Raw genomic sequence first — 23,532 nt, 5'->3', positions numbered from 1 at the left:
CCAAACAGTCTCTGTGATTTTTCCCTCTTGCTGTAAAATTATTTTTGTTACTGAACAAGAGAGGAGGGTGGGAATATATAGTTCTACTCCAAGTTCAGCTCCCAAAGGCAAGTTGTTCGCCCTCTTGTGGCCCAGCACTTTCACCGGATCGTGGCTGTAAAGTCAAGGCCTGGCTGCAGTCCCCTCTCCTGCCCTTGAAGCTGCTGGTCCTAGCCAAGAGGATCATTGGTTACTGCCACCACCTCCTGTCACCTGGCTCACGGTCATGTCTATGAAGGCCGTGAATCACGCTCAAGGCTTGGAGGCTGGCAGACCTGAGTTTGAATCTTGGCAGCCAAACTGCCTAGCTATGGGGCCTTGGACAAGTCATTCCATTCAGCCTTTTTGAGCTCAGTCTCATCATTTATGAAATGAGGATAATGTTATCCTATTCAGGAGATGATTGTGAGATTTAAACAAGATAGCACCTCACCTAGCACAGTGCTTGACATAGGTAACCGGGAGCTCAAATTGCAGAAACTGAATATCTCAGTTAGACTGTGACTTGTAGGGTCACATCTTACACTTTGTCAGGGATCCTTCTCCACTCTCTCAACCCCTCAACCTGTCATCCCCTCATCCTGCTCAACTTCTTTATTTTTTGCCCTCAGTTTCATCATCAAAATCCCAATGTATTCATTTGCTGCTTATTGTGCTTAACGAATATTTGGGGTCATTTTGGTTTTGCCCTAGGAGATATTTGGCTACCGGACTCACAGCTGCCGGAAAACCCTCTGCCTTGCTGGATCCATCTTCTCATTTGGGATCCTCCCCTTGGTGTTGTACTGGAGACCCGCTTGGCATGTGTGGGCAAACTGCATCCCGTGTTCCTTGCAAGAAGCAGATGTCGTGTTGCTGAGGACAACAGTAAGTGTTTACTTGGTTTCATACCTGGCCGCCCTTTCTTCTGGACATCATGTTATGGGATGGTTGTGGGGACATGTTCACAAAGCAGGAGCCAGGAGAAGGCTCCAGCCTCAGGTTCCATCATAGCCTTGCCTTTTCATATATGTATTTAACAAGAATTCAATAATTTGTGTATGATGGGATTTGATTAAGAAGACCTATTTCGGGGCCGGCCCGGTGGCTCAGGAGGTTAGAGCTCCATGCTCCTAACTCCGAAGGCTGCCGGTTCGATTCCCACATGGGCCAGTGGGCTCTCAACCACAAGGTTGTCAGTTCAATTCCTTGAGTCCCGCAAGGGATGGTGGGCAGCACCCCCTGCAACTAAGATTGAACACAGCACCTTGAGCTGAGCTGCCTCCCGGATGGCTCAGTTAGTTGCAGCACATCCTCTCAACCACTATGTTGCCAGTTCGATTCCTCGACTCCCGCAAGGGATGATGGGCTGTGCCCCCTGCAACTAGCAATGGCAACTGGACCTGGAGCTGAGCTGCGCCCTCCACAACTAAGACTGATAGGAAAACAACTTGAAGCTGAACGGCACCGTCCACAAGTAAGATTGAAAGGACAACAACTTGACTTGGAAAAAAGTCCTGGAAATACACACTGTTCCCCAATAAAGTCCTGTTCCCCTTCCCCAATAAAATCTTAAAAAAAAAAAGACCTATTTCACAGGGCTTCCTTTAGAATCTATGAGTTTTGTGAATATTAGAGCAGAGAGTAGCCATGTTAATAGCTAAAAATAATAGGTAGTGGGAAGTAAAGTCAGGCTACAGCTACAATATTCACTCTGATCCTTCCCCTTGCATCCTGACATATCCATGCCTATCATAGCCCCCCGTCACTGGAGCAACTCTGGAGGAAGGGAGGGGAAGGAGGGGAGCACTCCTCTCAGGAGGATCTTGTCTTCCCCTGCTCATTTGAGAGAGCCACGGTTCTTGGCAGGTGTGTGTTGCACCCAGCAGATACGCTAGGGTAAGAAATGCAGCTATCTTCTCTCCGAGGCCATTGCCTCTCTCTGCTAATACAAGGTCCTGGCATTATATGAGTTTTCCTGACTTTGCTCCTATAACACCTCCTCCTAGCACTCATTACACTTAGGCAACGTGTGTTCTTTCTGCTGCATTCCCTTGTCAACTCCACAAGGGAAGAGACTATTTCTAACACAATTACTGTATCTGTGGTTCCTACACATGGTAGGGATTCCATAAACAAGTATTGGCTGAAGGCTGAAGTGGACATTCTCATTGGTGGATTTCAAAGGACAGACTCACAGAGGACCCTTTTCTGCCTGACATTTACTGAGTGTTCCTAACAATGCATCAGCCCAAATGACTCAGAATGACAAACAGATTTTTGATAAATCAACCTCTGCAGGGCTGTCAACTTCTTCTTACAGATACAGCTAGAGATATAGCAATCTCTCTAGTAAATATTCTATTTAATGCAGCAAGAGGGGAAGATATCAACACGTCTTAGAACTGCCCTCCCATCCCAAAATTCCACGTTTCAATCTAACAGATCTCAATGAAATTGGGAATTGGATGATGTTTGTCTGTATTGATTTGGTCCACTGGTGTCAGTCCCACCCCTTGTTTCTGGATCCTGGTCACTTCAAAATCCAACTGTTCTATGTCCTAACTTAGCTGGCATATGAACCATGATACAGGTAGCAGTTGAGGCACCTCCTCCCAAGTTCAATTATACTGTAAGTCAAGATTCTTGGAGAATAAATTTCAAGACTTTAATAAGGCAAGATTATTGTTGAGTAAGAGCACATCACATTGGCGATTTGGGCTGGGAGTCTTGCTCCACTGCTGCCTCACACCAGACTTCAGAATATGTGTGAGAGAAGAGTGCCTGGCACTTACCAAGGAAGACTACATTATTCGACGGGTGAGGAAATGGGGCCTGGAGAGGGGACACAATTTACCCACATGCTTAGGAGAGTGAGGGACCTAACCAGGACTAATAGCCCTAGTACAGGGCTGTTTCTACACAACTGTACTTAGACCAGTGGGTCCAAAACTTCAACCAGCATCAAAATTATCTGAAAGGCTTATTAACACAAATTGCTGGGTCCTGCCCCCAGAGTTTCTAATCATTAATTCATTCTCAGTCGATACTAATGCTCCTGCTGAGGCATCATACTTTGAGAAACAGTGCTGTGTATAGTCATCACTCTCACTTATGAGCTTACTTGGTCCTTGAGAGAGGAATAGAAGCCTGGACATTTGCTCTATGGTTCAGCCAATGCTTGTATATTTATATAGTCTCAAGAGAATGATCCAGATTTAGCAAAGTGTTATAAGTGGTCTTTCTGTACACAGTTTGAGTTGTCTTACTGGTACAGGAGTAGAGAGAGGTTTGCTTTCTGGGCTCAGAGTGGGGACCCAGTCACAGAGACTTTCAGCTCTGTGACATATGACATAACATATGTCATCCTTTCATAGATCAACCCCCTCCATGTGAACTTAAGGACCTATGAGACCCTTATTTTCTGGAATAACAGGAGGATTCGGAAAAGTACTTAAATCTATCCTGTGGGTACTTCCATTTCCCCAAACTAGTTCTCAGGAGCTGATGCTTTTGCTGTAGCAGAAATGACCTCGAAACAGACGAACTTTCTGCATCACCGAGACTCTTCAGATCTGAGAACATCTAGTTGAAGTTATATTCTCTGAGGTTAGTGGTAGAGTCAAAGCACAGTTAGAAATATGAGGAAATGAGCTGGACATGGCAAGGGAAAGGAGGACAATGAAAGAAATGGAGAGGGAAGTAGGTTAAAGGGAAATGAAGAGGGAGAAAAGAGAAAAGAAATCTAGTCAGAGTAAAAGAAACAAAGTGTTCATCAACAGGGAGATGGTTAACACTCTTTGGGGTTTGGAGTCATAAGTTTTGACTTGTTAGCCCTAGCACTTTAGGAATGTTACACCTTAGGTTTATTACCTAATCTTTCAGGACCTCAATTTTTCCACTTATAAAATGGGCCTAGTAAAAGTGTTTGTTCTTTCTTGGGTTGGTCTGAACATGAAGTGAGATTATATATGTAAAAACCATTTGCAAACTGAAAAATGCATTATCAAGGACCATTTTGAGTGTGTGTGTGTGTGTGTGTGTGTGTGTGTGTCTGCGCGCGCGCGCATAATTGCTCAAGCAACTTCATCAGCTTGCTATACCCAAGAACTTGCTAGAGATAAACTAGGTGCACTCATGTACAACGGCCCTGCTCATTGGATATTGTGTCTTCTCCTTATTAACCAGGAGGATTGGCATTTCCTTCCGGGCCAGGAGACATGGGAAGGTTTCCTGTGGTTGGGACTCCCCAACACTCATCCATACTGGACATATACTAGAAAGATTTTAGAAAAAGCAATGGAGCCTCAGGTAGCTGCATTCCATCACCCTGCCTCTTTTTTTGCCTCTTGGAAAGTCTATTAAGCCCCTCTCCCATTTCACCGCCCTTCTCAGCTAATCAGAGCTGTTGAAACCAGCTTCAATGTTGCCTTTTTCATCTTGATTTCAACTTTAATTTTTAATTACCTGCTCTAGTGTGTCATTTTAAATGGATATGCTATGCCAGAGACTCTCCAAATAAATGAAGTTCTAAATTAGTCGTTATATAATTAGACGAGAATTCAATTATTTCAAACACTGCTGCAATCTGAGCCTTAGATAAAAATAAGCTTTGGGTACCAATAGTTTAAAAGTCTGCTGCTAGATTATTTGCATTAAAATTACACTTTAAAAGATATTTTATTTGAATTATCTTGTAATAGCTGGATTGTAAAGACGTCCCATTAAAGAGGACTGGATGACATCAACTTGAGAATATGTTGTGTATCTGTTTTTTTATGTTAATAAAAAATCAGTACTTGGTATTTATCATCAATCTCACACTGGTAAGATTACAGATCATTATGACAGATACTGATTAGGTAGTAATTTCTTAACATTTTTTTAAAAAGCCATGGTGTATGTACTGACTGAAAGTTTTTAACAGCCAATTTATTTTCAGCTCCCCTTCTATTATTAAATGTCTTTAAGAGTGAGATTTTTCCCAAAGGTAAGAGCAAGTACACTTTTATTTTATAATTTTAAAAGTGGCATTTTATCCATTATTCACCTACTTCTGAACTTTAACCAATATCTACAGCAATGTTACATTTCTATGCAAATATGATTTATGTTTACTGGCATTTTGGGTTCAGATGCTCCTGGTAATTTCCATAGTTTTCATCTTTACTATAATTACAAACATATTTTTTCCTTCACTGTCATTGTTTGTCACATGTTGTCAAAGACCCATGTTGTGCAGAGGAGGACTTTGTGATGATTGGTTATTAGGTCTGACTCAGGGCATTTCATTTCAATGTTTTAAGGAGGAGCATTTTCCCTTCAGTGTCCCCTAAAGATGGCAGTGCTGGGGCCTTTAGTTCGAAAACTCAGAAATTCTGCAAATCAGATATGCAACTGGGATGTAAAGTCCATGAGCCCACTGGGATACTCACCAGCCACCAGCATTTGCAGTCATGTTTCCTGGACACCCTACCTCCTCTCTTCCTCTGCAACCTGGTCTCCCCAAGCCCAGGTTCCCCAAAGCAACACCATTTTCTATGTTTTGTTTGTGCTTTCATAAAATTTCGTCTGATATTCCCAATCTCATTCATTCATTATTTTTGGTTCATTATCATTTATTCATTCAATAAGTATTTACTGAGCTCCAGTCATGTCCCAGACATTATTATAGGCACTGAGAATATAGCTGTGAACAAAACATATAGAAATCGCTGTCCTTATAGAGTGACACTCTGGTGAGGAGTCAACTCAAACACACACACAAACACACTGACACACACGTGTACACACACACACACACACACACACACATTCTCTACAGAGTAAATATAGAAAGTAGGTTTTCTATCTTATTAAAACCTACTCATTCCTCAGCCATATACCACTTTCTTTAGTAAGTCTTTGTTGATACATTTTTTGCCTCAATTCTGGTGGGAATTAATGACCTTTTCTTTATTCTCTTTCAGCTCTGTATTTTCATCTCTGACTGCTATAATGCCTTTAGCAGTCTACCTTGTATTAAAGTGCTATTCATGTAATATTTTATAAAATAGCATCTCATTGATAATTTAATTCTCATAATAACCCTGGGAAATGAGCATTATCATCTCTATTTTACAGACGAGTGAACAAGTAACTTTGTAACCTGGTAGATGTCATCCATGTCTCTCCCTCCCTCCATCTCTTCTGCTTTCCCTCCCTCCCTCCTTCACAAATTTTCTGAGCCCAGGTTTTGTGCCAGCAACAGTGGCATCTCACGGGCAAGGGACAAAGAGTATAATAATTAGTGAAAGTCAGGGTTCTTGCCATTGTGGAGTTCATTAGATCACTACACAGATAAATGTAAAAATCCAGCTGTTATAAGTGCTACTTAGGAAAGGTTTACGGTTATGGTAGGATTATAGAATAGGGATTTAACTAAGTCAAGAAAACCCAGGATAGGCTTTCCTGAGCTCCAAGGGATGATAAGAGTTAAAAGGTGATAGTGGCTGGTGGGGAGGGGCCCATGGGGAACCATCCAGGTAAAGGGCATAAGTGGACAAAGAACTTGAATCTGTCTTCTGACTCTCTAAATCCGGAGTTATTGTTTTTCTTTTTCATCTTTTTTATAGCCTCTTCCTCCATTAGAATGTAAGCTTTTTGAAGACAATAACTGTGGCTTACTTTTCATCCCCCACAGCACCTATCACATGGCAGCAGTAGGTGCTCAATATTTATTTAATTCAATTAAATAAGTTGAATGGAATCTGTAATAAATGGCCTCATGATTTGTACCAGCACTTTATTACAAAGACACTAAAGTGAAATGTCATGATTGAGAGAGTAAGAGAAGATAGTAGTATGCTTCTTTTAAGTACACTCCCCCTCTACTGAATCTCAGCTCCCCCCGCCCCCCACTTCAAACTGGGTTTTCCTTAGACAGCTAGAAATCCCTGAGATTCGGTGGTCTGACCTCTCAGAAATGATTCTATGTTAAGATAAATAGTTTTGAGGCCATTATCGTTTATAACACAGGGCCATTTACACTGTGATTTAAATTTTGCAAAGTATTTGCATGTATGTTGCCTCATTTGGTCTTTACTGGTAGAGACTATATTTTCCCCATTTTAAGATGAGGCAAAGAGAAGTTATAGCTATATAGCTATAAGCAGTGAAAGCAAAACCACTACTAAGAGTTGAACTAGAATCTAAACACTGAAGATGTTATTCCTCCCTGCCCAGTGGCTAGACTCTACAGAGACATATTGTGAAGTGGTTTGAGAGTAAGGGACCTGGCTGCCTGGGTTTGATTCCCAGTGCTGCTCTTGACAATGTATTAGCTTGGGCTGTCATCACAGAATACCGCAGACTGGGTGCCTTAAACAACAGAAATGTATTTTCTCACAGTTTTGGAAGGTAGAAGTCTAAGATCAAGGCATTGGTAAGGTTGGTTTCTGGTGAGACCTTTCTTCCCGGCTTGCAGACTGCTCGCTGCCTCCTGTCTGTGTTCTCACATGGCAGAGAGAAAGAGCACGCTTTGGTGTCTCTACCTCTTCTTACAAGGGCCGCAGCCCTACTGGATTCCCTAATCCAGTCACCCTTGAGACCTCACTTAACCTTAATTACCTCCTTAAATGCCCTATCTTCAAATGCAGCCACATGGGGGATAGGGCTTAAACTTATGAATTTTGGGGAATTCAGTCTATAATAGGCAAGTTGCTTACCCCACATCTGTCTCCATTTTCTCTTCTGTTAAACGGGACTAATAATAGTACCTACCTCATTGTTACGGGGACTAAATGAGGTGGTATTTGTAAGTGCTATGATGAAACCATGCCTGGCATGTGGGCATTCTATGAGCATTGGTTACTACACACATTTTAAAACCAATTTTAACTTTTTACCCATTACTTCTTAACTAAACAGTGCATCTCCAGATATTTCAGACAATGAACCAGCTAATTCATTACTCCTTCTTCTCTCAGAAAACGACTACAGAAACAAACAAACAAACATCTTTCTGGAAACATATGTTGAATTGTTCAGGATTTTCTTTTTTTGCATACAAACATAGACATAGCCTTTGCTTTGTAATATAACTTCCCTGCTTTGGCCAAACCCCCGATCACCTTTTTTTGGGGGGAGTCAACGTGTCCCAGGAGAACTGAGAAAATAATTAGTGTGAGATTTGTTTTTCCAATGCTTGGAACCTTCTCTGTATATTTTATAACTAATTCTATGTTCTAGTCAACGTCAATTTTTTTCCAGCTAAGAAGTTTTGGGAATATGAAGCTAAGGTGTCTAGAGTATCAGTGGGTCTGGCCAAGAGGGGGAAAGAGAAAGAAAAATAGTGATACTTAAATATAGAAAGAATAGTATTTTGCCAAAGTTATGGGTCTGTGAAGGTAGCACAGTGTTTTAAAAAGAGCCCAAGAAGTGTAAGTTACTACTTTCTCCATAATTGTCTAAGTTCTTCACCTCAGGTAGACTTCCACGTTTTAGCACTGCAATGTTTCTATCTCCAAGTGTAAAGTCTCTGTGGAACTTTGCCATGGGTTACTGTTTTCTAAGGCAAGCTCAGAAGTACCTTTTTTGCAGAGTAAACTCCCACACAAGAGGATAAGGCACAACACTGGCCTGAACTTAAAGTGACCATGGCACTGCTTTTAAATTCCAAGAGATGAGGTGCTAATAACAAAGGGTTGGAAGAAGATAAGCAAGGTCACTCACATCACTCAAATATAAAAGTTAGTCTGGCATTTATTTCCAAGTTCATGAAGTACAAGGCCTCGGGAAATTAAAAAATGCCCAGGTTTTCTTCTTTATCTTTCTGTCCAGGTCAAACATGGGTCCTCTGTGTACATTCAATTCTTTGAAATGCACTCTTGAATTATTTTCAGTCCTACTCTTTTAGAGTTCAAGGACTGATCTAGTTAATTCTCTGGATAAAGAGGAGGTAAACCTGTTGAGTGAGACATGAGGTGTTTAAAACTCTAGCTTTTCCAGACAAACAGTTTGGATTATTTGGATTACAAAGAAATTATTTCAAGTGGTAGTTCCTCTGGTACATGGAAGTATCTGACAGATCATTAACTGCTTGAGAGAGCGGGGAAACAGAATGAAGTGAAACTAGCCATTTCTAGGTAAAGATGCTTCTCTTCCAGAAAGCAAAAATAAATAGAGATACTCTCAGAGATTCTGAAGTTTCCTCAAAGGGAACGTCAGTTCCTATTTATAGAAAGATCTCAGGAACAACTGCTGTGAAAAATGAGGCACAAAGCTGTACCCAATTAGCAATTGTTGCACCCTGCTATGGGCCAGACCTTGGACCAGGTGCATCATGTATTATTGTGTTTAATCCTTCAAACATCCATGAAATGTGGTATCATCACCCCCATTTATCACATAAAAAAATTAGGCTTAGAGAGTTGCAATGATTTTCAAGACTGTTTGGAGCTGAGATTTGAGCTCAGGAATGGGCTGTGCTCGTCCCACATTGGACAACAATTGGACAACACTAAACTGAAAACTGAGAGAAGTTGATGACGTTACCTGGAGTGACCACTTGACATTGACACACTTTCCCTCCACTTCTTTGCCTTTTTTTTGGTTAAAAACTTGGGTGAATTTCTTTAAAAATATGAATGATTTTATAGAGTTTTTCATAGGGTAGTAAGCAAGAAAAATGTCAGTATTACTACCTTACTTTAAGAAAAATGGTTGCCTCATGTGGTATCTTCATTTAGTCTCTACAACTGTACTTTATGAGTTATAGGGCTCAGGGGTCAAGGGGATGACAGGAAATGAGCTTAAAGGCAAACATATCCAAGTACCTTTAATTGAGTTATGCTAAAGGCTGTAATCAAATCTAGGCATATTGATGAATTTCAGTCTTTAATACTCACCTAGACTAAGGCTTACAGTTGGTGCATTGGATTAATACTGGCCTGTGAGAGCTTGGGAGTTCAATACTCCCCTTTGCCTTTCCATTTTTAGGCATTACAATCTAGAGGTTTGTTTGCTGTCACACAAAGTGAGCTTGATTGAGGGAGTCAGACTCTCTGTTGCCAAAAGGGCAGAGTTCCTCAGAATCGGATGTTATCTGTTACATAGCAGCATTCAAGGTAATTTTCATACATGAGCTACAAACACCATGGACAACTTATTGAAACAAGTTGAAGGAGCCAAGATTGGAAGGGGGAAGACCTCGCCTCAGGTCTCAGTTCTGCCTTGCTATCCAGACCAGACTGGCTTGAACAATTCTGAGTCTTGCTGATGGAGAGTTTTCTCATCTGCAAAATGGAGATGATAATACCAGTTTTGGAGACTTGAGACTAAAATAAGATAACTGACACAGAAAGTTTTTATAAAATGCTAAGTAATCATACAAATGAGTACTTAATATTATTTTCCTTCACTTAAGAGGACCAAGAGTAGCTGTTTTCCTAGTTGCCCTCACTTGGTGGCTAGAGGTTCTCTGGTCTTTATGGCACTTTTATCTTTTGTGTTCTTATTTACTGAAAAATGTGTTTTTGTAACAAGTTTTTCATTGAAACTTTGTTCTTCGGCAGTCCCAGTTCAGGCTGGGTATAAAAATGGCAGTCCAATCACTTTGTAGAATAGAGCAGAGGGTGAGAGGGGAGTCTGGAGGGGGCAAATGGCCTGGAGTAGGGGATCAAATCCTTGCTCTAATAGTTGCCAACTGTGTCTTAGTTTCCTCACCTGTAGAATGAAGAGGATACTGAATAGCAACCACTTCATAGGGTTTTTGAGCATTAAATGAAATAATACACATGCAGCATTATGTGCCTAGGACATAGTAAGTGCTAAATAAATGATAACTATTTTTATTATTGTTATTATTAGAATCTAAAAGTTCTTCTCACAACAAAGACCCCTTTGATGTGGTCAAAGGCAAAGCTCTATAATGCTGAACTATGTCAAGGTCTGCTTTAGGCAGCCCATTCCACAACACTTAGAGCACGTCTACCAGTTCTGAGGCTCAGTCATTGGAAACTTAGCCATCTTCAGTCATTCTTAGACTTGGAAGGTAATTCCATGCAAATTTGATTTGATGTAAATTTAGTTTTGTTTTTTTTTTGTAATGAGGTAATAACCAATTTTACTCATTTTAAAAATTAATTTAACTTTCAGATGTCTACTATGGCTTTTTTCCTCCTCCCTTCCTCTCTCTCCTTCCTTCTCCTCTCCTTTCCTTCTCTTCACTCTCCTTTCTTTCCCTCCTTTCCCTTTCCCTCCCCTTCCCACTTCTTTTGCTTTGCTTCCCCCCCCCCCCCCCCCCCCCCCCGCCACACACACATCTGTGATAGGCCTGGCTGGACCACAGACATGCTTCAGACACAGTCCCCACTCACAGTCCGAGAGATGTGATAAGGCGAAGGGTAATGCAATGGGGGAAGAATGTGGTTAGAATCTGCATACCCTGATGGCTTAGAGCAAAGGTCTCCCAGAGAAATCAGGGAGATTCCCAAGATATAAACTTTGAGTCAGATCCTGAAGGATGCTTAGGATTTAGCCATATGAAGACTTAAAGAGAGTGAAGGAGGATGTGTATTCTAGGCTAAGGAAGCAGCAGGAGCAAAGGCCTGGAGGTGGGCTTTTCCTGAGAATTAATGTAAGACATTTAGCTACAACATCTACTACGTATATCTTCTCTTTGCCTTTTGCAGTCAGCTCAAACACTCTTTATGGCGAAAGTGGGTGTGGTGGAGACAATTCCCAGCTCTGACCTGCATTCTCCAGGCTTCAAATTGTTTCCCAGGCTTGATTTCACCTTCCATCCTTCCTAACGCCAACAGTTTACCAGGCATCCAAATGGCTTTATGTGTAGCATTTACCTATTTAGATAATAACCACTGGTATCACATGAGTCTCTAAGGGGCCACTGTGGCATCTGTTACTCAATCTAGTGCTGTTCCCTCTAGTTTTATCCTGTGGTGAAGTCATCAGTGAACTACAAAGGGAAGCAGCTTCAGTTAAGGTCATAGCAGAAGGTACCTTCTTCAATCCTACCTGTGCTAACATCTTGACAGTTACTTTTAAGCATGTTCAGTCCATACCTTCAGTCTTTTTTTTCGTCAGTCATCAGACTTTCTCTGAGCAGGTTGCAATTGTCCACATGAATGGGATATAAGGGTCTCTACCTTCAAGATAGTCTATAAGAACTAAGATACAAAGCAGGAAGTGATTAGGAGCACAAGAGAGGGACAGTAGGAATCTTTTGAAGGTAGTATAGTGATATCCTCCCCACCACACACACCCGGGGAGGGTATGAAAGTGGCTGTTTTGGCAGAGGTGGAATTGAAGTTAAGCTGTTAAGCCTGGAAACATGGGGATGGTTTAGTTGACTTTGATTAGTTGACAGAAAAACCTTTGGAATACTTTTTTTTGTTTTTCTGTGAAATTTTGCATCTGGCTATAGCCCCATCTTTGGAGAGTAAACTAGCTCTTACCTGAGAATTCACCTCTCAACTCTCGAGCTTTGTTGTGTGGGACAGTGCCTCATATTCACATCCAGATTCCTCAATAAGTGACGACAAGACTTTTCCCCTCAAGGCTCTATACGTACCAGCTTTCAAGGGTATATAATTCTGTCTAGAACAGTCATTAATTCCATAAACTTATAGAATTATATGAAAATAATGTTTTTCAGGTTGAATTTTAGCCTGATGACTTCTCTCAATTTCACTGGGTTTTTGGTGTCTATTTCCTCAGGATGAATTCCAAACTTATTCTTGGAAAAAGGTAATGTGGATCTACCTGTCAACATTAAACAGCTCATTTGGTCTGACTCCCGACCACCCTCTCATTACAGATGAGGAGTATATCATAAATAGAGCCATAAGAAAGCCAGATCTAAAGGTAAGTGCTGATGCTAGAGAAATTTAATCTATTTCTCAAAAAATGTAGGGTTAAATTCAGATCCTCCACTGTGCCAATCCTCAATTTCCAGTGTAGAACATTACAAATGGTTATGTGCAACCTTGATGACAACCTTGGATCAATTACTAAACTCTACCGAGCCTCAATCTTCTCATTGCAAAACGATTATCATCCCTACCTCTAATATTAATGGTTGACATTTAATAAACTATGAAATACAAACATTAATATGGTGCCAGATATATAGTAGATGTTCATACATATTAGCTCTTCATAGCATGATGCCTTGTATTATAATCTATGTAACAGGGTTTATCTTACAATAGAGGTAATCACCCAGGAACATCCCAGGGAGTTTGCTATGCCAGCAAAATGACCTTATTTTGAATCTGTCATTCAAATGTATTTGAGTTTCTTCCTCCTCTGCATATTAAATGAGTACTACCGTGTTTCCCTGAAAATAAGACCGGGTCTTATATTAAGGTTTGCTCCAAAAGATGCATTAGAAATTATGTTCAGGGGATGTCATCCTGAAAAATCATGCTAGGGCTTATTTTCCGGTTAGGTCTTATTTTCGGGGAAACTTGGATTATGATTAGTTAACATTCATATGTTATAAATTTCACATTTAATAAGACAGACCATTTTCTCTTAGATAAATAAATATATATATATGTTTAAATCAGTTTTATGAGCTCAAGGTCAGTTAAAAAATAATAACAGTCAATTGCTGATTACCAAAACAAACAAAAACAAGAGGTCAAGCATTGCCAGCTAACAGATTGCTCAATCTGTTGGGTGGCCATACACGTGGAGAAGCAGGCATCTCACATGAGCCTTATGGACATGGCCTCAGAGTATTATTAACCTCCAGCATCTTTAATTGCATCAGATAAATAAGTGGACAGACAAATGAAGAAATGCTCAAGTAAACAAACAAAATGTGAAGAAGAGGCAGTGGTCTCCAAGTGGAATGTACTGGCACCCAGGTTCGATATCTTCATTTACTAGTAAAGAGCATAGGGAGTTCAGCTGGTTACTGCCTCTCTGAGCATCAAGTTTCTTACTTATAAAATTAGAGTAATAACTCCATCTCTGCCCGTCTCTCAGGGCTGTTTGAATCTACAATGAGAAGATGGATATTAAGGTGATTTGTGAACTGTAATGAGCTATATTCATAAAGGACTAAAACTTACATTAAAATTGGAGATGTCAGAGGGTCAGCCACAACAACACTGATGACAATAACAATAACAACAATACCAAAATGATAACCATTCAGGGCCATTTAGGGGGAGCTTGAAGACTGCAGCAAAGAACATTGCCAGGTTTGCAAGCACAGGCTAAGAGGAGATTCTAAGAACCATCTTGTAGAATTGCATGCAGTACTAACCCAGTGCTTAACCTGTTAAACAGGATGCTCTTAAGACATGTTCCAGTAAGAAATGAAAAGCAGAAAGCCTGGGGAGGGGAAAGCTTCCTGGTTCTGAGTGGAAAGATGACATTCACCCCACAGCAAATCCCTGATTTTCTAATTATTGTTTCCTGGTCTGAAATTCCAGGAAATGAGCAAATACACTCCACCCCTTCAAATATTATGCTTAATATCCTCTTCCTAGTTTCTACAGCCACCAAAGCTGATGAGGGAAGCAGAGAAACTCTAGTCAGAGATGTTTCCTGCTAGGGGAATCTCAAAGGTATTTTAAAGGTCTATGTCAAAGTCATTCTTGCCCTGTGAGGAATGGCCTCAGAAATTGTCAGGAGTTAATGGAATTTTCCATTTTCTGGCCTGAGGTAAAACGTACCAGTAACCTCTTTATTCCTCATTATTGCTGCCCAGCTCTGCTGATGTTTTGTGTCTATTATGGTTTATAAATTACTCAATCTCAGTTTGTGGTTTTATAGCCTCTAGATGTAGGTTCTCTAACTCGGCAGGGATTTCACAGTCTACCATCATTTGTCCTTTAAAATTTTCCAACATGGATTTTGAACTTGTAGAGTTAATAAAGTAGAAAACTCTCCCTTTATACTACTTGAATCCTGGACGTTATGGGATTTCTAGACCTTCTTCTGAGAATAGCTTATTAGATCCTTTGAGAGACTGGACTTTGGGGTTAGATGACCTTGAATTTGAATTACCACCCTGCTTCTTAATAAGTGCAATCTTGCGCAAGTTACTTAGTCAAAATGAACTTCGGTGGGTGAAGTAAAGATGAAAATAATATCTGTCCTATCAGAGGATGATGAAATAGACTAAAGAAAAAGTGTAAAAAATTCCCAAGTACTCAATAAATAGTAGCTGTGATTACAGTCCAGTTCTACGTGCAAAATTGTTGGGAGTACTGGAAAGGAAAGGAAGATGTGAGCAAGAAACTTGAGTTTCCAAGATGGGCCATGACAGCTTACACCCCAAACTGGTTACTTTCAAATAAATACTCTTCCTCACTCTTAATTTGCAGCTTGTAAAGGAGGAAGAATCATTCCTACTGGCAATTAACTCTAATTTTATACTGAAAATCAATTAGAATATAAAATTTTTTCATAAGTTATTATGCAAACAACCTCATTGAAATAAATCCATTCTGTAAAATACAAAATAACAGCATTTAACACTCTCACTTGGTAGCTATGAATGTGTGTGTGTATGTGTGTGTGTGTGTGTGTGTTCACACTGTGTGCACACACATATACTTATTGAACAGGGTTAAGATTCACTTGAGGTAACCAGGTCTTAGAGCTGAGGGATTTAAACTCTTTCTAGTTGACATGTGGTTGTACAAAGCAGTCTTTCATTTAATAAAAGAAAAAAATGTATTGAGCACTTATTATGTATCAGCTATATGCTCTTCGCAGTTTTAGTGTTTATCTAATGGTTATACTGACTATTTATAGGTAGAGAACATATTCAGAGGAGATGCAGTGGAACTTAGAAATAACCTGGCCAATTGCCTCATTCTATTCTTGGAGAAACTGAGGTGCAGATAAATTTATTCATATACTTATCCATATAGTAAACCCATGATACAAGTTGATTGAACGATGACTTCTACTAAAGAATGCCATTTGTATAGTAGGAAAGGATAGGATAAGTTAGGAAACGATAATATTTTAAATAAGTATAGTAGAGCTCTATCTTTGCTTCTTTCACCAATGATTCTTTAGTCACTGAATTGTTATATATTTGCTGATCTTCAAACTAGAGACTTTCTTAGTACTTTTCTTTTGTAGGTGAGATGCATAAAAGTGCAGAAAATAAGATATGTCTGGAACAATTTAGAAGGACAGTTCCAGAAAATTGGGTAAGTTGTTTCAGCAATTGCATCCAAAGGAAAAAAAAAAATCTCAAAAATATTATGGCTAAATATGTCTTTCTTATTATTATTTTAGTTCTTTGGAAGACTGGCTCAGTTCTGCCAAGATACATCTAAAATTTGGATCAGGTCTGACAAGAGAAGAACAAGAGATTAGGTACCATGCATATTGTTATCTAAACCAGCTCAAAGGATGCTTACCAGTTAGCCAAATAGAGAGCCCAGTTAATAGTCATCTTAACTAGTTCAATATCAGAAAACATTGTAATGCTCTATATAGTATTATTAAAATAAATGCTTTCACATATATTATCTCAGTTCAGCAGAGCAAACTTTATCAGCGGTAGAACAGACACCCTCTTCATCCCAATATAACAGATGAGAAATCTGAGGCTCAGAGAGGTTTAATGGCCTGGACAGGGTCACACAGATGGGAATGATAGAGAAAGAACTGAGTCTCACACTTCTGACTGTAAATTTGGTGCTCCTTCTACTTTACGCAAGGATTCTCAAGGTTATTATAAAAATAAGGTTGAGCCAGTTTTGACTATAATCAGGAAATGTATATTATCCTGTGATAACATAGTCAAATAATAATTGTGGAGCAGCAGAAGAATATCTGTACAAGACCTATAGCTCCACTATTCCAAATCAGAGGAGCAAGTTTTGGGAAAGCCACTGGATTGAATGTCAAGAGTCTGTCACTAAATCACTGCGTGGATTTAAGCAAATAACTTCTCCTTTCTGGGCTTTAGTTTCCTACTTGTTAAAAAGGGGAGGAGAACTTTATAAAGGCGTCACTGGTCCTAAGTTTCTATGATTCTGACTCTCCTTTACCCTATTTCTAGTGCTTTGAGGAGACCAAGTCTTGCAGCATCAGCATCGCCTGAGAGTTTGTTAGAAATGCAGAATCTTAGACCACACCTCACCCCTATTGAATCAGAGTCTTCATAGTAACAAGATCACAAAATCATGTGTGATTGTAGTTTGAGAAGCACTGCTCTAATACATTCAACCAAGCTACTCGATCTGAACATCTATGTAGAAGGCATAGAGAGAGTGGACAGTGTTCTCAACAGCAAAATAACTCATAAAGGGTCATTGCTGTGCATCATCAAAGAAACTCATCTCTGGGTTTTCAATTAAAAGGCTGTATAACTCTATGTGTAGAGCTATTTTTGAGAATCCAACACCTTTTCACTCACATTGAAACAGATTTTGCAGCTTTCCAGAACTGAATAGGAGTAGGAAGGGAGGTACAGAAAACTACTCTCTCCTATTCACCCCTCCTTCCCACTTCTATGGAGCCAAAGTTGGGGAGAATCAGAGATGAGAGAATGCTAATTTTGAAACACTTGAATGAGACACTTGCTAATATTAAATATCCAAATTACCATGAGGGAAATGTTTAGACCTCAGAATGAGTCTAGTTCAATCAATGCAATAAGATCATATTTGCTGTTTTTTGTACCTGGGAACCCTCCCCAGTTATTTTGAGAAGGATGGGGCTGTTATGTAACAAAGGAGGGTTATGTTGATGCCACAAGTGAGAAAATGAACATGGAACAGATCTTTTTCTGATGGGTAAGAAATGAGTTTCATTTTTATTATTAGTAACCGAGTGATCTGTGATCTCTTTCTATAGGAGGCTAATATGTGGGCCTAATACTATTGATGTTGAAGTCACGCCAATTTGGAAACTGCTCATCAAGGAGGTAATCAATGCTTTCTTATGGTGTTGGATAGAAAACAACAAGTTTTGTTCCAGTCAAACAATCAAGAATTCTACTCATTCATAAGTAACTGTAACTTGGGTATTTTAAAAGAATGCCAAGCAGATTTTCTTCATATTTCTTTTTACTCTTTTTCTTGAAGTCCATCTTTTGCACACGTTGCCTGAGACAGCATAAGATATGATGCTCATGTGTCTATTTACCCCCTAATGACTGGATGAAGACAAATTCTTTCTTAATCCTTTGCTTCCTAGTCTGTCTCAACTTTGTGAAACAAGATAATAATAAAAAATTTGAAACCCTATTATTTTCTTATGGGAAACATATACAATTTCCTCAGCATCCAAAATTTGTAGGAAGAAAAACATATGTTCAGACTTATTAGTTCTACTGATCTCAATGTGTGTGTGGGAGGGAAAGAAGGATGTGGCCAATATTTACAAAGTTGAGTTTTTCCTTTTTGGCTCTATCACTGGGCTTATTTTTGTTTCACAGGATTATTATGAAACTATAACCATATGGCTGTACTCTGGGTCTTCTGCATTTCACCTGCACTCCTCCTTGCTTAAAAAAAAAAAAGTTTATAAACTCAAGGTCCTTTCTCAATATTTATAGCAAGACTTCAGGCATGAAAGAAAGCAAAAGAAAATGATAGGACAAGTCCCTGTGTGCTTCTTCCCTAACCAGAGGCAACGGTGACCTTTTCTGTTTTAGGCAGATGGGAATTGATTAGAGGGATTTTGAGTAAGGGCACAAAATGTTTTTAACGAAAGCAGGATGACAACTGTTGGCGTTATCCTCTACTTTCTCCCGCAGTGTTCTAGATGCTCAATTACAGCTTACCACTTCCAGCTTAGCTCTTATGAGAAAATGCAGGCTGCAACTCATCCATTAATCTAAAAGTACTTCAATGGCTTCAAATATGGCAGCTATTATGTCACAGAGAATAGACTGGAAAACATTTTAACTTTATGAACCTGAGCTAATACTTCACCCTCCTGAAGGCCAGTAAGCTGGACATGATAATATCTACTCCTTACACAACTGTTGTAATGGTCAACATGAAGATACATAAGACACTACTTTATAAATTATAAGATGTCGCAGTGATTAAAAGTAGGTGCTCTAGGGCCAGATTGCATGGGCTCAAGTCCTGGTCTGTGACAGTCACAGCTGTGTGAACTTGGGCAAGTTTCTCAAGATCTAAGTTTCAGTTTCTTCATCTTTACATTGGAGATCAGTAATGACATGTGGTTAAGAAGGTGATTAAGGGAAATAAATAAGTCAATTCAAGTGAAGTTACTTTGTGCAGTGTCTGGCACAGGCAATTGCTGAATAAATGTAAGAAGAATGTTGTGTGGGACAATTTATGTCACAGAGATAGATGATCATGAAAACAAATAAGTCAATGAATAGCTAAGTATGAAACCTAAATACCTCCCTTGTCTTTTTGTGTTTATATCTGCTAACAGGTTTTAAATCCATTTTACATATTCCAACTCTTCAGTGTCTGTCTGTGGTTTAGTGAAGACTATAAGGAATACGCCTGTGCCATCATAATTATGTCCATCATTTCCATAGCTTTGACGGTATATGATCTCAGACAGGTGAGTTTTCCCACCAATCTTATGGTCTCAGAAAGAGAGCAGTGAATTGAAACTTTGTCAGAAAGGAGAATCAGGAAATAGTCATTGCCCATTCCGTAAGAAATGAGACCAAGTGTGTGAATGTCTGATGCTCAACAACTGTTAGTCCTTTTCCTTGTCTCACATCTCAATTCCTAACCTTTCAAGGTATTTCCCCCTCTCGTTAGCTTATGCATGCTGATTAGCCAGAAGAATATGCACATATTTATAAGTTGTGATTAAGTGAAAAAAAAAAAAATACATCCAGAGAATAGCGATGGGTCTGGAAGATGGTGGGAGAGGGGTGGAAGGTGGAGGAGTCTCTGTATAATATTAACTCCTTTGCTCTTTATGTTTGGTTCACACTTATTAGTCAAAGCCCCAACCCAATTCTTGGCTTTCTTTCTGTATGCCAACGCAGGGTTCTAAGTGCTGGCAGAAAATCACATAGAACACATTGGTTGATTGCACTATAAACCATGAGTGCCAACTTCATCTGGGCAAGCTTTCTATATATCTCTGGTCAACACGCTCTCCAATTCTTTGAAATGAAGGTTTTTAAACCATATCTCTCTTCAAGTTTCTGAGATGCCCAACTGCCCATATTCCACTTTTTGTCTTACAAAGATAGAAACCATAAAACAGGAATTTGCTGAACTTTCCAACAGCCAAATGACTCTTGTCTCCACTCCCTCCTGCCCTGACCTCTCATTACCGAGGAGGACATGCCCTTTGCCTGTCTAGAGACAGTGTCCTCTCCGGCCTTCGCAAAGTGCTGATTCAGTCATCGAATGACCCCTTCATGCACAAGAGCCATCTCATCAGCACTTAAACATGCTCAAGCTTCTCTCAACTTAACAAACACAAAAAACCCTAAAATGAAACAATCCCTTCTCTTGACCACGCTTCTATCTTCAGCTACTGCTCTACCTCTCTACTTCCTTTTACAGCAAAACTTCCTGAGTTCTTTATGCACACTGTCACCATTTACTCACCTCCCTCTCACTTCTCACCTATACTGATCTGGGTTCCTCTCTCATGACTCCGTTTAAACAACTCTTGTTAAGGTCACGACTATGCCCTTAAGGCCCATAGATAATTTAAAAAATTTAAAAGTTCTTTTTTTTTTTTAAGTAGCTAGTTTTTTCTTAATATAAGGAGTAATATATGGACACGATAAAAACATTTTCAAACAGAATAAAACAGTGTAAATAAAAAGTAAATATCCCTCCTACTTTAGTTCTCCCAGTGTCCAGGTTTTCTTTCAAGAGGCATCTACTGGGACCAGACGTTCTATATACTTTCAGAAATATTAAACACATATGCATTAACTTGTTTTACACAAATGAAAGTACATTAAGTACATTGTTTGCACTTGCATTTTCACCTGATATATCTTGAATGTTTTTCTCTAGGTATACCATAATTTTAAAACCAGTCTTATAATGATGATATTAGGTTGTTTCTAGTCTTTTGCTATTAAAACAATGCTGTGATTGTGATTCTTGCACATAACTCGTATATCTTTTCACACGTCCACATATATGGGTGTTTATAAATATATGTGGATACCAAAAAAATGTATACACATTTTAAGAGATGGATGTTATCTTAAAATGTGTGTACATGCTTTTGGTACACTTGGTATATAAATTACAAGCATATGATTTATGTTGCATATAAATACATATGTACATAACAGGTATATATGTGTATGCTTATATACATCTATTGATATGGAGATATAAAATTTCTACAGTTGAAATTATTTAATCATGAGCAAGGTATATTATTTTAGTAAACGTTATCCAAATGCCATTCAAACAAGTAATAACAATTTACACTCCTCCCAACAGTAGATGAGTATTTGTTTTCCTTATCTTTGCCAATATAAGCAAAAATAGAATCTCATAACTTTAATAGCATGTTTGCCATTATGAGTTGAGCACTTGCTCATATTTTAAGCTATTTGCATTTCTTTTACTATGAACTGTATTCCCGTACTTCATTAATTTTTACTGGATTGTTGATGTTTTGCTTGCTGATTTTATGGTCCCCTTCCCACAGTGGACACTTTTATTTCCAGTGCAGATTTCACTGAAACTCTCAGTTGCATTTGACACAGTTAATGCCTCCATTGTTTCTTTTTGAAGTACTCTTTCCCTTTGGCTTCAGTGACAACACATGCTCCATTCTCTCTAGTTGCTCTTTTCCATTCTCATTTATAATTCATCCTCCTCCACTTGGCCAGTTTTTAAAATGGGTGTCTCACATCAAAACAATATGACAATGTATACAATGCATACTCCATCTTGTACACCAGGTATGCTCTATCTTCCTCTCCCGCTCCACTTTTTCAGCCAGTTTTATTAGTTTCTTGTGCATTTAAAAAAAAAAAAAAAAAAAATTGTAGGAAATTCAAGCAAATACAAATACATGTATTTTGTTTTCTTTTTTCTTGTGTAAAATGAAGCATAATTGCATAATTTTCTACCTAGCTTTATTATTATTAATAATAATATGTCCTGAGTCATTCCATATGAGTATACTGGGAGATTCTTCATTATTTTTATGGTTGCATATACCAATGACTTCTAAAGTCATATGCTAATGATTTTCAAATATATACATATATATCTTAAGTCCATATATCTCTTCTGAATTCCAGACTCTTAGATCGCACACCATACTTGAGTCAATGACCCTTCTACAGGGAAGATTTTTATTGCTTCCATTGGCTATACATACTCCAAAAGCACCTTATTTTTTTCTTATCATTACTGATTATACACACACACACACACACACACACACACACACACACACACACACACATATATATATATATATATATATGTGATTATTTTAGTAAATGTATTGCTCCTGGTAGTTTGTAAATTCCTTGATGGTAAGAACCATATTTTTGTTATTGTTGTTAACCATTCTATCCCCACCTGTTACCATAGTCCTGGACACATAAAAGTTGTTCAGTAAATGTTGAGTGAATACATAAATGAATAAAAGACTGAGTTAATAGCAGAACACTGTCTTTGACCTTATCTAGTCTGTTAATCAATGTTAGGACATATTAATCAGATTTGTAAATGATTTGAAACTAGGAGATTTAGGAAGTGTCTTAAATGACAAAATCAGAATAAAAAAACAAACACACTAAAAGATGGGGATCTTTAACACCTCAGAACCAGGTAGAAGGTCTTACACACTAAGTTTCTTAATAAATGTGGAATCATATATAATTTTATTATATTTTCTTTTGTTTCCTCTTACTGATTCACTCTTAGTGTCCCATGTATTTAATATATTAGAACAATAAATTCTACAAGTAAATAGTAGGAACCATAAAACTCCTTAAAAACTTATAGATTAAGAATGCTGATATGGGATATCCCCAAACTAAAATAATTCTTATTTCTTGAAGATATTTAGGTACACATATATATCTTGATTAAAGTTCTTGATTTTACTTATCTACTTAAATAACTAACACAAATTTATGGTTATCAAAAACTCTTTTGAGTGGAAGAGCATGGTGGGCAATTCCTTTCTAAAGAATATATACTCTTATTGCTGAGTGAAGACTATAAGTTGGATGCTTTTATAATCAAGTAATAAGCTTGTTTTTAGCCAGTCTTGTTTTTAACTAGTACATTCAGTTGGCAACAAGATAGTGCTCCATATTTAAAGAAGGCTAGCACTTTACTGAATAATACCTGGGACCTCCTCAAATACATAACCCTTTTTCTATTTTCCCTCCTTTTCAGCAATCTGTAAAACTCCATGGTCTAGTTGAGTCACATAATAGCATTACAGTCTCTGTATGTGGAAGAAAAGGTAAGTCCCATTATTTTATTTTATTTTTATTTTTAACTAATTTATTTTGATTGGAACATTTAGTCCATTTACATTTAAAGTGATATTGATGGGTACATATATAGTTGT

General features: G+C 38.6%; 1 protein-coding gene across 2 annotated transcripts in view; it reads left to right on the top strand.

The window, feature by feature from the left end:
• The window catches only part of ATP13A4 (ATPase 13A4), a 117,383-nt gene that overhangs the window by 27,633 nt on the left and 66,218 nt on the right, over positions 1–23,532 (top strand). For both annotated transcript variants that reach the window (XM_019723162.3, XM_019723170.3), the window contains exons 2-8: positions 733–906; positions 12,736–12,882; positions 16,132–16,202; positions 16,291–16,371; positions 17,860–17,929; positions 19,420–19,554; positions 23,355–23,424. In XM_019723162.3, coding sequence (XP_019578721.3) covers positions 733–906; positions 12,736–12,882; positions 16,132–16,202; positions 16,291–16,371; positions 17,860–17,929; positions 19,420–19,554; positions 23,355–23,424 — 748 coding nt within the window. The remainder of the gene's footprint in view (positions 1–732; positions 907–12,735; positions 12,883–16,131; positions 16,203–16,290; positions 16,372–17,859; positions 17,930–19,419; positions 19,555–23,354; positions 23,425–23,532) is intronic.

The sequence above is a fragment of the Rhinolophus sinicus genome, chromosome 17 (genome assembly GCF_057876585.1).
Source record: "Rhinolophus sinicus isolate RSI-liver-muscle chromosome 17, RSI-T2T, whole genome shotgun sequence".
Taxonomy (NCBI): domain Eukaryota; kingdom Metazoa; phylum Chordata; class Mammalia; order Chiroptera; family Rhinolophidae; genus Rhinolophus; species Rhinolophus sinicus.
This window is presented reverse-complemented; position numbering and strand designations above follow the sequence as displayed.